Here is a 16,607-nt window from a genome sequence, read left to right on the forward strand (position 1 = left end):
ATGGAACACTGCAGTGTGTAAAAGGGTGTAGAGACAAAGAGAGATACAAAACCACTAAACACACCACACCTCAACACACACACACACACACACACTTACTAAGATAACTTACTAAGATAAAGGTCAGCTTGCTGATAATTCTAAGAAAATGAATGCAAATGATTCTGCATTTAGTGCAGTGTGTACATTCATCCTGATGCATTTAGATTATAATTCTAAGCATAATTGTATACAGATAAAATATTAGGAAGTATTTTATTTGTCTATAAACACTCAGATTCTCTGATCATCTGATTCAGAAAAGCTCATTTCCTGAAAGAAAAAAATAATCACGTGATATTTTATAATTATAAAATGGATTAGAGATTGAGATAAAAAACTAAAAGTGAGAGTGTAAATGCATGAGAGAGAGAGAGAGAGAGAGAGAGAGAGAGAGAGAGAGAGAGAGAGAGAGAGAGAGAGAGAGAGAGAGAGAAAATGTGATTGGTTAGTGTCACAGTGTAGTGAAGGAGGATCTGCATTAAAACTCCACCCACATCCACACTGACCTCCATTATATGTTCATGAACATTATTCAGATAAAAAATGTTTAGATCATTTAAATCATGGTTCCAGTTTATACTGGTTCTGACTGAGAGAGGTCCATTGCTCAAGGAAGCTTCTTAAGATTTTTGGGGGGAAATTAATGACTCATATCTGCAATGCAAGGGGAACTAGAGGGAACACTTTCTGATCGAGCAACACAACAAGGACTATAAAGGCCAAAGTTGGTGTCTGGAAGAACTTTTGTGGCCTTCACAGAGACCACTGATCTGAGGACCAAGACCAAACCTCACTAATGTGTGAACTTGTGGTTGAATGATCAGAAATACCCACAGCCATGTTCCAACATCACATGAAATCCTTTTCAGAAGAGTAGAGGACCAACTCCACCTTACTGAACGCATATGTGTGTTGGATATATAGTGTAGAAGCCCTGAAAGCTTTTTCGTTTCTTCAGTAAGTTTAAAGTATGAGCAGGAGCTTGTGTATATCATTGTAGGATCTGGATCTGTGCAGTAGCTTCTGGAGCTCAGGTTGACCTCAAGGTCATACACAATACGAACTCTAGTATGATGTGATTGACATAAACAGGGAAGTGTTTCATTACCCAGGACCGATGAGGGATGTTGTAGCCTAGTGCTTAAGGTGATGTGCAACCAATCAGAAGGTTGAGAGCTTAAATCCCAGCTCCACCATACTGCCACTGCTGGGCCCCTGAGCAAGGCCCTTAACCCTCAATTGCTCACCTGTAGAAAATTAGATCAAGTGTCAGTTGCTTTGGATAAAGGCATCTGCCAAATGCCGTAAATGACCAACGGATTGTTCCTGTAACTGAGAGAAACCTTTAATATCCATTCAAATCATTCATTCATTCATCTTCTACCGCTTATCCGAACTACCTCAGGCTATACTAGGCTACCTCAGGCTACCTATCTCAGGCGTCATTGGGCATCAAGGCAGGATACACCCTGGACGGAGTGCCAACCCATCGCAGGGCACACACACACACTCTCATTCACTCATGCAATCACACACTACGGACAATTTTCCAGAGATGCCAATCAACCTACCATGCATGTCTTTGGACCGGGGGAGGAAACCGGAGTACCCGGAGGAAACCCCCGAGGCACGGGGAGAACATACAAACTCCACACACACAAGGCGGAGGCGGGAATCGAACCCCGACCCTGGAGGTGTGAGGCGACTAACCACTAAGCCACCGTGCCCCCCTCCATTCAAATCATTTTGATTTAATTTGCCAATTTTTTAGTTCAATTTTTATTTACTTAACCCCACACAATTCAGTTTAAACTGATAACCTGATCTAATAATTCAGAACTATTTTAGTCTTTTAAAGTATGCAGTTCTTACCTTGTCGATTTAATTACACGAAATTGCTTGGAAACAAACACAGATAACAGTTCAGCTACAGTACGTTTCCTGTCCCATTTATTTTCTTTTACTTCACAGATTTCATAGATTTGTTGTCTTTCACCACAGACATCCTAAAAATAGAATTGCGACACAAAAGGAAATTTAGGTTGACGCAGGTGACTTGAAACAGCCAGTCAGAAGAAGCCACTATTACTTAAGACTTGACACTTTCATCATTTGGCCACTTTTTTAGCAGCTCGAGTGTTATTTCACCACTGAAGATGACACCGTTGTGGATTGTTATCTTATCTCTGAACACAATTAGTAAGTGTTTAAGGAATTTGATTACATTTTATTTACATCTTGTAATTCCTAGTAATTCTCATATTATCAATATAATTATTGATTGATTGGAACAAATGTGATTGATTTTCTAGCTCCGGTCCAAACCGTGGATTTTTCCAGACCATCGTTTCTCTCAGTAGAACCCGGAGAACGTGTTACTCTTAACTGCCCGTTTGGACCCATTCAAACATCTGTGTTCTGGCACAAACAAAAATTTGGAGAAATGCCTCAAAAAATAGGAAAAAGATTAGCGTATAAGGAGTTTGAAATGTCTCTGGAGTTCAAGATGTCAGGATTTATTATGGAACTAACAAACGGAGAGAACATTTCTCTGACGATTTCACATGTAAGAAAAGAAGACGAAGGATTTTACTACTGTGGAAAAAGTTTCATGGACGATTTTACATTATCCAGTGGAACGTTTTTGGCTGTAACAGGTAAATCTCTACTGTTTGTTCAGTTCACACAGCAAGACAAGACTTTACGAACAACCTGTTAACAAGTTTTGATTAATTAATTCATTATATTATTTAATTGCTGTACTGTATAATTTTTGGCACATGGTTAAAATAGAGCTTAAATGTAAATAAATAAATAAATAAATAAATAAATAAATAAATAAATAAACAGTAAACACTCAAGTTAACAAAAAAAAAAGGATAAATTTATGGTTTTATTATTTTTTTTTTATTATTTCACATGTTCTAAGAGCTAGACTATGCAAAATTTTGCTAACTTTGCTTAAATTTTCAATGCAAAATATGCTACGCAATCACATCAATTTTTAATCAAAGACTAAAAGAGTGAAATAAGAAAATAACAAATATAATAACAGAATAAATTAAAGAACAATGAATATTTATGTGAAATAGAAAATAAGTTAAAAATCTCTCTTACTGAATAAAAAAAAAACAACACATTTTAAAAACAAAGAGCATTTAACGAGGTTTAACGAGGTTTTGATTTTTTTTTTTTTACTTACATTTTCAATTCCACAACTCACATATTACTCATTTTGTTTCATATAAATCATAATTTACCACTAAGTTTGTAATAAATGATTCGGTATGTTTTTAATGTTAATTTTTCAGATTTGTGGTCGTTCACTGAATCCCTGAGTGCTGTTTGAGGAACTACCAGAAAAAGCTTCATGTCTGAACCTTTGATTTCGCCACTTGTTTTAAATGTGGCTTGTTAAAGTTAAATGTGACTCCAAAGATATACAATATAAACAGCATAACATTTTTTAAAATGTAAATATATAATATGTAATATATGTAAATATTTCCAGCATTTCAACATGTATGGGGTGTAACAGGCCCCCAAACGTAGATATGTGCTTAATAAAATGTACAGTATTCAGAGTTAATCCATATGATTGACATTAGATGCATCAGCATTATAATGCATGATAATAATAATGACTGGAACTGAAGATATCCAGTACAGCATGTCTATATCACTCTGTCTATATCACACTGAACAGATACTGAAGATGTAAAAGTGAGTGTGTGGCAACACAGCGTGTTGGACTCGGTTCCTGCAGGAGCCTCAGTGACTCTGCAGTGCTCGGTTCTCTCTGAGAGCAGAGCAGCAGAACTCCAAGTGCTCTGGTTCAGAGCTGCTCCACCACAATCCCATCCTCAAATCATTTACACTCATCACAACAGCAGCCGTCAGTGTAAGAGCGACTCTTCTACACACACCTGTGTGTACAACTTCTCCAAGAACATCCTCAGCCTCAATGATACTGGAACTTATTACTGCGCTGTGCTCCTGTGCGGGAAGATCATCTTCGGGGACGGGACACGAATACAGATGGGTGAGAACGCTGAGTAAATATTTGTGTTTTATATTCAATAAATGTTTTGGTTTATTATTTATATAAATTTATATCTACATTAAATGTCGATATATGATTTTTTTTTTTTTTTTACAGATTCAGTAAAATCTGAGGATCATGTAGTGATGTATCTTGCTGTAGCTTTGGGAGTGTGTGTAGTTTTGATCTTTGCCCATATCGTAACCTGTACATGGAGAAACTGCAAGGTTTTCACTGGTGAGTCTTCAATATCGTGAGGTATTTTATATCACAAACAGTTCTTATATGACCTCAGTCCACTCACTCACTCACTCATTTTCTACCGCTTATCCGAACTACCTCGGGTCACGGGGAGCCTGTGCCTATCTCAGAAGTCATCGGGCATCAAGGCAGGATACACCCTGGATGGAGTGCCAACCCATCACAGGGCACACACACACTCTCATTCACTCACGCAATCACACACTACGGACAATTTTCCAGAGATGCCAATCAACCTACCTTGCATGTCTTTGGACCGGGGGAGGAAACCGGAGTACCCGGAGGAAACCCCCGAGGCACGGGGAGAACATGCAAACTCCACACACACAAGGTGGAGGCGGGAATCGAAACCCCAACCCTGGAGGTGTGAGGTCAACGTGCTAACCACTAAGCCACCGTGCCCCCGACCTCAGTCCAGTTCCAGTAAAATACACCAACACACTGATTGTCTACCAGCTTTATAGTCGTTTAATTTGTACTTCATTTAACTTAACAATGTGAGTAATAAAACTGCACATTAATCGTCATAAAAAAATCTGGATCTAAATGTAAAAATATTCTTTCTCTTTGCAGCGAGATCTGAAGATACAATAATAAAAAAAGCAGCAAATCAGGTAACTATTGCTGAGCCGACACACTATTAGAGTCCGCGGCAACAAAGATTTATTCGAGGATTACGGATTTATTTTATTGTTTCATTAATTAAAACAATTCAGTAATAGTAGATCTGATTTATCTTGTCTTTATCTAAACCTTGTGATATTCAGATTGACTTGACTTGATCATTTAAATATCTCTCGTTTGAAATAAATAAATAAATCACTCTTATTTGCTCCCACAGAACCTTGACGCCATGGAGCTGAGTTTTGCTGCCTCCCACGTCAATAAAAGACGAAGAAAGACAGAACGAGCTGAAGATAACGTGTATACTGAAGTGATTTACTCTTCTGTTTCTTAGATCTTATGTTCTCCTCATGTTCTTCCAGGTTTCCTCCAGGTTCCTCGGTTTTCTCTGATCTACCAAAAACGTGGTAGTAGTTGAACTGGTGAAGATAAACTGTCTGTAGTTGTGTGTGAGTGTCTGAATACTGTATGTGTGTTCATGGTGTCTTTTAAAAGACTGTAATAATAAATAAATAAAACCAAATGCAAAGAATTGCATAAAAATGCAATGAATTTCCACAATTTTTTAATGATCACCAAGTTGAACGATTTCTGTGATTTTTGCCTTTTATACACACAATGCACATCACTTAACATGTTTGCTACAGTATTTTTATCTGATTTATTCTATAACAACATTTCCATCTGAGGATGAAGGAAATCTGGCTAAATGTTTGGCAATCTGGTAGAAATTTTTAGTTTAGTATGTGAAGTGAAAAGTTATACACTTTACTGGTATCTCTGGTAAAAGATCAATCAGGCCCACATACTGTTTTGTGGTTTATTTTGATCCTGCAGTATTGTTTGAATTGTCAATGCAGCAAGTTAACCACAAGTTCTGACACACACCAAAGTGATATAGACAACACACACACTTCTAAACTGCGTTAAATGCCAAAAAAATAAAAATATGTTTTAAGACTAGATTTAAACACAGACAGTGCTGGGACCAGCCTCACTGACAATGGCAATGAATTCCAGAACTTCTGAGCAGCTATTGCAAATGCTCGATCACCCCTATGCTTCATCCTTGCTCTAGGCACAACCGAGAGCAAGTTATCTGCAGAACTAAGAGACCTTGACGGAGCATATGGTTTAATAAGGTCAGAAAGTCTGTTGAAGGATTTATAAACAAACACCAAAACAATAAAATCAATCCTACAATGCACCGGAAGCCAGTAAAGAGAGGCTTGTATATGAGACATATGATCATGAGAGAGAAGTATCAATGACTGTCGGGAGCTTGAGGAGAAGTATCTGTGACAGTGAAGAGCTTGGGTGGGGGTATCCATGATTGTGGGGAGTTTGGTAAGAAGTATCCATTACTGTGGGGAGCTTGTGTAAAAGTATTTGTGACTGTGATTGTAACCTGGGATCCAAGAATCCATGACTGTGGTGAGCTAGGGTAGAAGTATCTGTGAGTGTGGGAAGCTTGGGTGGAAGTGTCCATGACTCTGGGAAGTCCATGACTCACAGAAGTTTCTGTGACTGTGAGAACCTTGGGTAGAAGTATCTGTGAATCTGGGAAGCTTGGGTAGAAGTATTCGTGGCTGTGAGGATCTTGGATATAATTATCCATGAATGTGAGGAGCTAGGTTAGAAGTATCCGTGAATGTGAGGTGCTAGGATAGACGTATCTGTGAATGTGAGGAGCTAGGATAGACATATCTGTGAATGTGAGGAGCTAGGATAGACGTATCCGTGACTTTTGTTAGCTTGGGCAGAAGTATTAGTGACTGTGGAGAGCTTTGGTAGAAGTATGTCTGACTGTGAGGAGCTTGGGGAGACGTATCTGTGAGTGTGGAAAGCTTGAGTGGAAGTATCTGGGAAGCTTGGTTAGAAGTATCCGTGACTGAGAGAAGCTTGGGTAGAAGTTTCTGTGACTGTGAGGAGCTTCGGTAGAAGTATCCATGACTTTTAGGAGCTTGTGTAGAAGTAGCCATGATTGTGGGGAGCTTTGGCAGAAGTATTAGTGACTGTGGAAAGCTTTGGTAGAAGTCTGTGAATCTGGGAAGCTTGGGTAGAAGTATCCTTTAATTTTAAAGTATATAAATACACACACACACACACACACACACACACACATGTATATATATGTATATACATTCAACAAGTCAAAATAAAAACATGTTTTGTCTAAAGACTAAATTATTCACACAACAGCTAAAGCTGGTGAAGGACACACACACACACACACACACACACACACACACACACACACACACACACACATATATATATATATATATATATATATATATATATATATATATATATATAGTATACAGTATATATTCTATCTACAACCTTTCTCGAAACCTTTATTTATATTTTTATTTAGTCCTGATTTAGTTACATCTCATTGGGCCCCCAGACCTAACAATAGACATACATTTTTTTCTGTGATGTAACTCGTGACTTGAAGCAGCCAATAAGATAAAAGTCTGAGGAGCAAAACACTCAGTCCTTTTGTCATTTGACCACTTTTCAGCAGCTCAACCTGAGTGTTCTTTTATTCTGAAGATGGTTCCAGTCTGGATAATTGCTATAACTTTATACATGATGTGTAAGTTGTATTTATTTATTTTTTATTTATTATTTATGACATATTTATGTAGTATAAATAAGACTATAATATTTATAACTAAAAGTTACAAGTATTCAAGAATATTTTTTATAATTTTTTGTTTTGGCATTAGTTCAACTTTTATTTTACATTTAAATTTACTCCTAATACTGTAATAATGTAATACAAAATGCAAAGGAGGCCAATAGAATTAATGTAGATTTTTTTTTTTTTTAGACAATGATTTCTTTCCTCTTTATCTGTCATATGAAATAAATGACTAAACAGTAGATTAAACCGGTAAAGTAATTATTTTCCCAACATAAAAAAAGAATACGGGGCACGGTGGCTTAGTGGTTAGCACGTTTGCCTCACACCTCCAGGGTTGGGGGTTCGATTCCCGCCTCCACCTTGTGTGTGTGGAGTTGCCTCGGGGGTTTCCTCTGGGTACTCCGGTTTCCTCCCCCGGTCCAAAGACATGCTTGGTAGGTTGATTGGCATCTCTGGAAAATTGTCCGTAGTGTGTGATTGCGTGAGTGAATGAGAGTGTGTGTGTGTGTGCCCTGTGATGGGTTGGCACTCCGTCCAGGGTGTATCCTGCCTTGATGCCCGATGACGCCTGAGATAGGCACAGGCTCCCCGTGACCCGAGGTAGTTCGGATAAGCGGTAGAAAATGAATGAATGAAAAAAAGAATTCCAATTAAACTGAATTTCTAGGTAAACTTTAACTTTCTGCAATTAATTACTTACTCAGACGTTATGTCTAAAAGAATATCTTTCATCTAAATGCTGATGTTTTTATTTTCTTTTAAATGTTTGTAATGTTATTGGTTTTGTCTTGAGACTGAATGTTTTTTTTTCCTATTTGTTTTTATTTTTTTATTTTATTTTCTAGGTCCTGCCCGATCGGTGGATTTTTTCCGTCCATCATTCGTCTCAGTGAGATCTGGAGAATGTATTAGCTTTATCTGCCCATTCGGACACAATCAGAGGACTGAAAGTGTGATTTGGTACAAACAAAGTGTCGGAGAGATGCCTCGAAAAATCGGAGAAAGAATAGTATATAAGGAGTTAAAATTTTCCCCAGAGTTCAAGAATTCAGGCTTTAATATGGAGACGACTGATAACGGCATTTCTCTGACAATTCCAAATATAAAAAAAGATCATGAAGGACTTTACTACTGTGGGAAATTATTTACATTGGAGAACGTTACGCTGTCTAATGGAACGTTCTTGGCTGTGTCAGGTAATTTACTTACATTTAATGTCTTCCTATAGTAATAATAGTGATTAAACTGTAATTAAACATAAGAAACTCCCATTTTATGAAGCTTAAATATTCCTATGGTCAGTTTACATATTTAACTGATTAAATTTTGAATTGATTCGAAATGATTTTCAATTCGGTTTTAATTAAAGAATTGTTATATAAAACGTTATTTTATTGAAAACTATACTGAGACTTAAATAAAAAGACTATAGTGACTATTTTGGACCAAAGTAGATTAGAAAATGTTTCTCACATAAAAAAACATTTTGGCATTGGTTCAGAACAGATATGCTGGTACTTTGTGGCTACTTCGACATTTTAAATTTAGGAAAGCATTAATCATGCTATAAACGCCACTCCAGAGCTCCCAGGGTTCTGAGTTTCTTTCTGGATCCACGTACCTGATCCATCCTGATGCTCTGCCCATGGTTGTTGGAGTCTCGTCTCTTGGGGGTCACTCATGCTGGAGATAGATCTGCATGGACAAACCGTGACCCATGGGATTGCTGTTGATTCGGAGACACTGTCTCTGAACTGCCGTTGCGTCAGTCAGCTTTGTGCTCGAGTTTTCATCAGGGAACCTTTAAAGAATTATTAAGTCTTTAATGAACTTAGAAATGACTCTGACCTGTTAGTTCCTCAGGAGTTTTTAGTTACACAATGCCACTGGATTATAAACTGTTGTATTAATGACATTATTAACATTGACATTATAAACTGTACTGTACAGTGTCACCCAAATGAGGTTGAGGTTCACTTCTGAGTCTGGATCCACTCAAGTTTTCTTCCTCGTATCATCTCAGGGAAATTTTCCTAACAACCGTCACTTCAGACTTGATTGTTACAGATAGATGTTAATGATAAATAGTGTTGAGTACATGACCATCTTTTATTTCTATATCACACTGATCAGATGACAGAGATGTAAAAGTGAGTGTGTGGCAGCGCGGCGTGTTGGACTCGGTGCAGGAGCCTCAGTGACTCTGCAGTGCTCGGTTCTCTCTGAGAGCAGAGCAGCAGAACTCCAAGTGCTCTGGTTCAGAGCTGCTCCACCACAATCCCATCCTCAAATCATTTACACTCATCACAACAGCAGCCGTCAGTGTGAGAGCGACTCTTCTACACACACCTGTGTGTACAACTTCTCCAAGAACATCCTCAGCCTCAGTGATACTGGAACTTACTACTGCGCTGTGCTCCTGTGTGGGAAGATCATCTTGGGGAACGGGACACCGGTACAGATGGAGAACTTTGGTTGGTGAACAATTTGTGTATATTATTTGGGGTTTATAGATACAGACACCAAGAAAAACTTTCATATTTGTCATTGTTATGTGATGTGACACGCTATGCTTTTTTTCTTGCTGATCATATTCCGTGTTCATATGCAGACAATAATTTGATGATTTTTTTGTGTCTTAAAGCAGCGTCTTATAATCCTGTAGTGATGTGTCTGGGAACAGCGCTGGTAATGTGCGGGATTCTGATTTCTGTTCAAACTGTTTTACTCTGTAAAAGAAAAAACGGTCCACAACACAGAGGTGCGTGTTTAATATAACAGCGTACATTTATTTTTAATACCTACAGCGTATAAAAATGACCTCAGCACTTATTTACCCTTCAGATTTACCGCATATTATTATTAGATTCGGGTTCGTCGTGTTCAAATAGAATCAGGAAAACGTTAGCAGTGTCAGATCTTTGTGCAGAATGAATCAGACTCGTTATAGAAGAGAATCCTCATTACATTCACTCTTTTTTCACAGAGAGAATTCAGCATGATGCCGTGATAAACACTGACGAGACGAACGCTCAGGTACTAGTTCACGTCTACAGGGAATTTTTATTCTCATAACCTTACACTTTATTAGTTTAAGATTAAGTCTATTATTTACATTCAATAATTTCTGCAATTTGTCTTATTAAATTATATTATTTATTTGAATTCACCCCCTAGTCAAGAAAATTGATATATAAATAAAAAAATATTATTTTATAATTTAGTTCTTATTTTATGTTTATTTCTACAGGTTGATGATGCTGTAGAGCTGAATTACGCTGCCTTACATTTTAATGAAAGGAAAATTAAAAGAGTGAGAGGAAATCGAGGTCCATCTCAAGACAGTGTTTACACTGAAGTGAAATATTCCACCATTTCACACTTAAAATAATCTTTAATCTTTTATTGTGTCTGAAATTGTTTGATCTGTTTTAATGTATTTGTACATAAGAACACTGTGGTGAATCATCTGAGTTGTTTTATTAAAATATATATTAAATATAGACTGCCGACTGTTGTGCTAATCATCTTCGTCCGTTAATGAATCATTTTCATCCTGGTGGGCGTGGTCTCTTCTTGGGTAACTCCGCCCACATCGTCAGGGCACGGGGGAATCACTGAATAGTTTGATGAAGATGAAAATGATCTAAATGGTATACTATGGCCTTCATACTCATTACAACTCAACCTGAATCATCTAAGTGATGTGTTAGGGATCATCATCATCATCATCATCATCATCAGTCAGTTTTGTGTTAAATTTATGTCTAAGTTGAAGGAACGGCTCACTGCTGCCTAGGAGGATCTCAGCAAGCCTTCCATCAGACATCATTCATTTCCATACACCAATCAGCCATAACATGGAAACCACCTGGTTAATTTTGTCTATGTTCCCAGTGTGCTACAAAACTCACTCATCCAGGCACCAAGACATTCAGAGCTGATTCTTTAATTCCTTTAAGTTGTGAGTTGGAGCCTTCATGGATCAGGCTTTTTTTTAATCAGCGCATCTCAGATTCTTGATCAGATTCAGAGCCAGTTCAACAGCTTAAACCTTTTGTCATATTCCTCAAAACGTTTCCTTTTTGCGCCTCTGTTCTGGAGATCCTTCGGCCCGGTTATTTAGCTATCGCACTTAGGATCTGGTCAAAGTCACACAGATATTTATTTATTCTTGCTTCCAAAATATTAACTTTAAGAATTTGCTGCCTAATATATCCCACCCATTTACATATTAATATATCCCACCCCTTTACAGGTTATACTAGAATGAGATAATCAGTGTTATTTTATTCACTCCACCTGTCATTGGTTTTAATGCTGTGGCTGATTCATGATTTAATGCTATTCTTCTGCTTGCTTTTTAAGTTTCGTAGTCATTTCATTTATTATTATTATTCTTTACACTCATCAGATATACAGTATATCTAGAGTAAATCTTACATGTATTGGATTTTTCTTTGCATGTCTGAAGCATGTAGGAGGAGTCTGTGGTTTAATCTTGAGGCAGGGGAAGTCTTAAGTAACCTACTTTCCTCTTCTAGGAGACCAGAAACAAGAACAACTTTCACATAAAAGAAACCACACTAAAAGTTCTCTCGGCTCTCATGAATTTCATCCTTTTCTTTTCTTTTCTTTTTTTTTGTTAACAGTCAGAACTAAGCGTATTTAAAAATACAACTTCTCCAATGACAAAGAAACAAATAAAAAACAGTAACTTGTTCTGTTCTGAAAAAAAAAAAAAAAAACGTCGTCTCAAGATAAATCACTTAACATAAACAAATAGATGAATAATTTTATTTACGGGATCTAAAACGTTTGCGTTAATCATTAAAGCGAAATGATGACAATTCTAACCTGAGGTTTTACTTTTCCTTTTCTTTATTAGAGCTTGCGTTCAACTTCTCTACCATCACTTCTGTATTTAGTTTCAACTCTTTTGTCATTTCTGTGCGATTTTGCTTCGGTAACATAGATAAAAACACATTTCTCTGACGTTCACAGAAAAGTTGAAACACAAAAGTTGTAAAGTGTGTAAAATAACACCACTTCTACCTGAATATTTTTTTTTTACCCACCACAAACTTCTGGTAGTCAAAACATGTTCCAAAAATAGAAGCATGTAAACCAGAAGGAACTATAAAGAGGACTTGTGACTTGTAACTCAGACGAACAGATGAAAATCTCCAGTACACAATACAAGCTGTGTATCATTTCACCTCTGAAGATGACTCCAGTCTGGATGATTCTTTTATTTCTCAACGCGATAAGTAAGTTTTAAACAGATTACAGATACTCGTGTTCGTCCTACTGTTTCATCCGTTATATATATTTTTGTATTATTTCAAATTTTTTATTTATTTTCAGCTTCATCTCAAGCTGTGGATTTTTCCAGACCGTCGTTTCTCTCAGTGAAATCTGGACAACGTGTTGCTCTTAAATGCCCGTTTGGAGACATTCCTAAGGCTGAAAGTGTGGTTTGGTACAGACAAATATTTGGAAAAATGCCTCAAATAGTGGGAGAAAAATCAGCGTATAAGAATATAAACATTTCTCCCGTGTTCAAGACTTCAGGATTTAAAATAGAGGAGACTGATAACGGCATTTCTCTGACAATTCAACACATAAAGAAAGAAGACGGAGGACTTTACTACTGTGGAAGATTTAGCTGGGAGAATTTTACATTATCTAGTGGAACGTTCCTGGATGTAAAAGGTAATTAAACAAATTAAATCTGTTTATAAAGAATATATATATATCTACTGTATCTAACTCATTTGGGCTCATTTTAGAATTTTCTGGTGAACAGCATTGATTTTAGAAATGAGGGATATTAGTGGATCTTACTGAAGAAATGTTTTTTATGACATTATTGAATCTTTTTAGTATTATAGATGTATATTAATACTGATTCAAATTACTGATAAGGCTGAATTACCAATAATACATTAATACAAATTAATATATGTTTATATATTATAAAAAAATATATATGTTTTTTATGACATTAAAAATAATTCTTTTTTTAAAATATTTTCATATATTTGTGTGCATGAATACGTACACACACAGACTGTGAGAGAGAGAGAGATACACACAGACTATATATATATATATATATATATATATATATATATATATATATATATATATATATATATATATATAGTCTGTGTGTGTACGTATTCATGCATACAAATATATGAAAATATTAAAAAAATAATAAAATTAACAATATATTTTACATTTACAGTAACTTTTCATTATACTTTCTTTAATATATAGAAATATATAATATATAATATATAAGTAAGACAGTTTAATTCAAGGTTCCATTGTTCATGAGGTTTTCTATTTTGTTTGTGATTTTTTCACATTTTTCATTAATATAGGTCATGTATTGTAGCGTTCCATATAAAGTTCACGTGAAATCACACGTATGTATTTGAATTTATGTATAATTACAGGGCATAACATGGCGAAATGCACCATTTATTTTTCAAATGTGATCAATCAGAAAAACATAGAATTACATCTGAAGTGTATGTAATGAACAGAAATAACAGAATCTTGCCTTAGTTAAGATAAATAAACTAAAATCATGATCAGAATGAACTATATTTAAATTTTACCTAGTGTAAGTATATAAAGATCTCATTCTGTCTATATCACACTGATCAGATGACAGAGATGTAAAAGTGAGTGTGTGGCAGCGCGGCGTGTTGGACTCGGTTCCTGCAGGAGACTCAGTGACTCTGCAGTGCTCGGTTCTCTCTGAGAGCAGAGCAGCAGAACTCCAAGTGCTCTGGTTCAGAGCTGCTCCACCACAATCCCATCCTCAAATCATTTACACTCATCACAACAGCAGCCATCAGTGTAAGAGCGGCTCTTCTACACACACCTGTGTGTACAACTTCTCCAAGAACATCCTCAGCCTCAATGATACTGGAACTTACTACTGCGCTGTGCTCCTGTGTGGGAAGATCATCTTCGGGAACGGGACATCGGTACAGATGGAGAACTTTCCGGAAAATGGTTTGTGTAAAAGAAATGTGTGAATATTTATTTGAGTTTCAGTTAAAACAATAACATACAGAATGTAATGATATTTTATGTGTTTAAATGTTACTTGATCTGTCCACATGAATATCTGTTACATCACTTTACTCTACATATCCATCTTATATAACAGCTTTAGATCCTGAAGTGGTCTACCTCACTGTAGTGGTGGTCGTGTGTGTGGTTGTGATCTTCACTCAAGCTTTTATCATCTGTAAAATGAGAAACTGTGACAGATCCAGAGGTGAGTCTGGATCATATAGAAATGCAAACAGTTCTGTAAATTATATTCATTTTTCTGGGGGCAGGAAGTCGGCTTAGGGTGGGATTAGTGGTCACTGTGCTTGTCTCGTTCTTCTGGGGATTGGGGTTTGATTCCTGCCTCCATCCTGTGTGTTGGTTAGCTTAGTGTTTAGTGTGTTTGTCCTGAACTTCCAGGGTTTTTAGAGTCTTGTGTTTTTAGAGTTTCCTTCAGATTTCCTCCATCAGTCCAAAGACACACTTTGGAGGCTGATTGGAGTCTTCAGTATTTTAAAATATTTATAATTTTGATTTATGGTTAAACATTTTCTGTCTTTCAACACAATATAATGACTACTAATATGACCAAAGACTAAAAGGAACATGTTAATATATTTTTTCTCTCAGCAGCGAGACCTCAACAAGGTTCTAGAGCAGAAAAAACACCCAATAAAGTAAATCATTTTTATTTGTTCCTCCATGATATTATTATTAAACTCACTACTCCATTTCACTTCATTTGATGTTCGTTCCCACAGGATGGTGATGCAGCGGAGCTGAATTACACTTCTTTACATTTCAGTAAGAAGAACACTAAAAGAGTGAGCAGAAACAGAGTCAAACCTGAAGACTGCGTTTATTCTGAAGTGTTGTCTGCCACCTAGATTATATTTTTAATTTAATTTGTTTCTTTTATTCATTAGTTTTATTTTTCCTAATTAAAGTTTATTACATATCTGTGGTCAGTGTTCTCATGTCCTGTGAAGGTCAAACAAATATCCATCAAATCATATTCAAACTGTGTGATTATTTATTTCTGTGTAATTCTGTGTGGAAAAATTCATCACAGCCAACGAACATTGTCTTCATGTGGTGTCTGTGTGACAAAACACCTACACACTTGTACTTGCAGACACTTTTTATGCACATTGAACATTTTCAAGGCCATGTAGTGAGGCATTATGACTAAAATTGTCCACATGGTTATAAATATTCATTTCAAACTAATTTCAGCTGAACTGATTACAGACGGTTGTGTTAAACAGTCAGTTATTGTACACTTACGAAGGGAAAATGTGTAAAAATGTAAGAATAATGAAAGTGAACATGTGGTGCAGAGGACAAACGTTTCACTTCCTGCTTCACTTTTAACCAACTTTAGAGCCTCATTACCATTTTGCACACAAAAATGCAAAAAAAAAAAAAATGCTTATTGATTTTTCCTTGCTATTACTTTTTGCTTATTTTTGCTAAATCTAAGTGCTTAAATTCATACAATCAGCACTGGCGCTCCTCAGGGATGTGTCCTCTCCCCACTTCTATTCTCCCTCTACACTAATGACTGCACTTCAAGTGACCAAACTGTTAAACTCCTGAAATTTGCAGATGACACTACGCTCATCTGTCTCATCCAAGGTGGTGATGAGTCTGCATACCAGCAGGAGGTGAAGCGGCTGGTGCTATAGTGCAGCAGGAACAGTCTAAACACCCTCAAACAGACTGCAACGCACGGTTAAAACAGCAGAAATAATAATTTGTGCCCCCCTGCCCACTCCCCAGGACTTGTACGATACAAGAACCAGAAACCGGGCAGGAAAAATCCCTACTATCCTGTAAACCTCTTAATTATTGTAATAAATATAGACGACTGGACAGAACCCAAGATTTTAATAATCCAGTATA

General features: G+C 36.6%; 2 protein-coding genes and 1 pseudogene across 3 annotated transcripts; all 3 read left to right on the forward strand.

The window, feature by feature from the left end:
* The first annotated feature begins 2,100 nt into the window (after positions 1–2,100).
* On the forward strand, positions 2,101–5,490 carry LOC132855698 (uncharacterized). The gene is made up of 6 exons (XM_060884865.1): positions 2,101–2,241; positions 2,355–2,699; positions 3,749–4,084; positions 4,202–4,321; positions 4,919–4,959; positions 5,187–5,490. The coding sequence occupies exons 1-6, from the start codon at positions 2,199–2,201 to the stop codon at positions 5,301–5,303; spliced, it is 1,002 nt and encodes a 333-aa protein (XP_060740848.1). The 5' UTR covers positions 2,101–2,198; the 3' UTR covers positions 5,304–5,490.
* Positions 5,491–7,492: 2,002 nt separating this feature from the next.
* Positions 7,493–11,130, forward strand: LOC132856093 (uncharacterized; annotated as a pseudogene).
* Positions 11,131–12,756: 1,626 nt separating this feature from the next.
* On the forward strand, positions 12,757–15,871 carry LOC132855992 (uncharacterized). Of its 2 annotated transcripts, none has more exons than XM_060885322.1 (6): positions 12,757–12,895; positions 12,993–13,340; positions 14,307–14,660; positions 14,818–14,928; positions 15,333–15,379; positions 15,464–15,871. In XM_060885322.1, exons 1-6 carry the CDS (start codon positions 12,802–12,804, stop codon positions 15,587–15,589), a joined length of 1,080 nt encoding a protein of 359 aa, XP_060741305.1. In that variant the 5' UTR covers positions 12,757–12,801; the 3' UTR covers positions 15,590–15,871. The 2 variants fall into 2 exon arrangements, with proteins under 2 accessions (XP_060741305.1, XP_060741306.1); XM_060885323.1 differs by having other exon boundaries at positions 15,336–15,379.
* The last annotated feature ends 736 nt before the right edge of the window (positions 15,872–16,607 follow it).

Source organism: Tachysurus vachellii, chromosome 13 (assembly GCF_030014155.1).
Source record: "Tachysurus vachellii isolate PV-2020 chromosome 13, HZAU_Pvac_v1, whole genome shotgun sequence".
Lineage (NCBI taxonomy): Eukaryota > Metazoa > Chordata > Actinopteri > Siluriformes > Bagridae > Tachysurus > Tachysurus vachellii.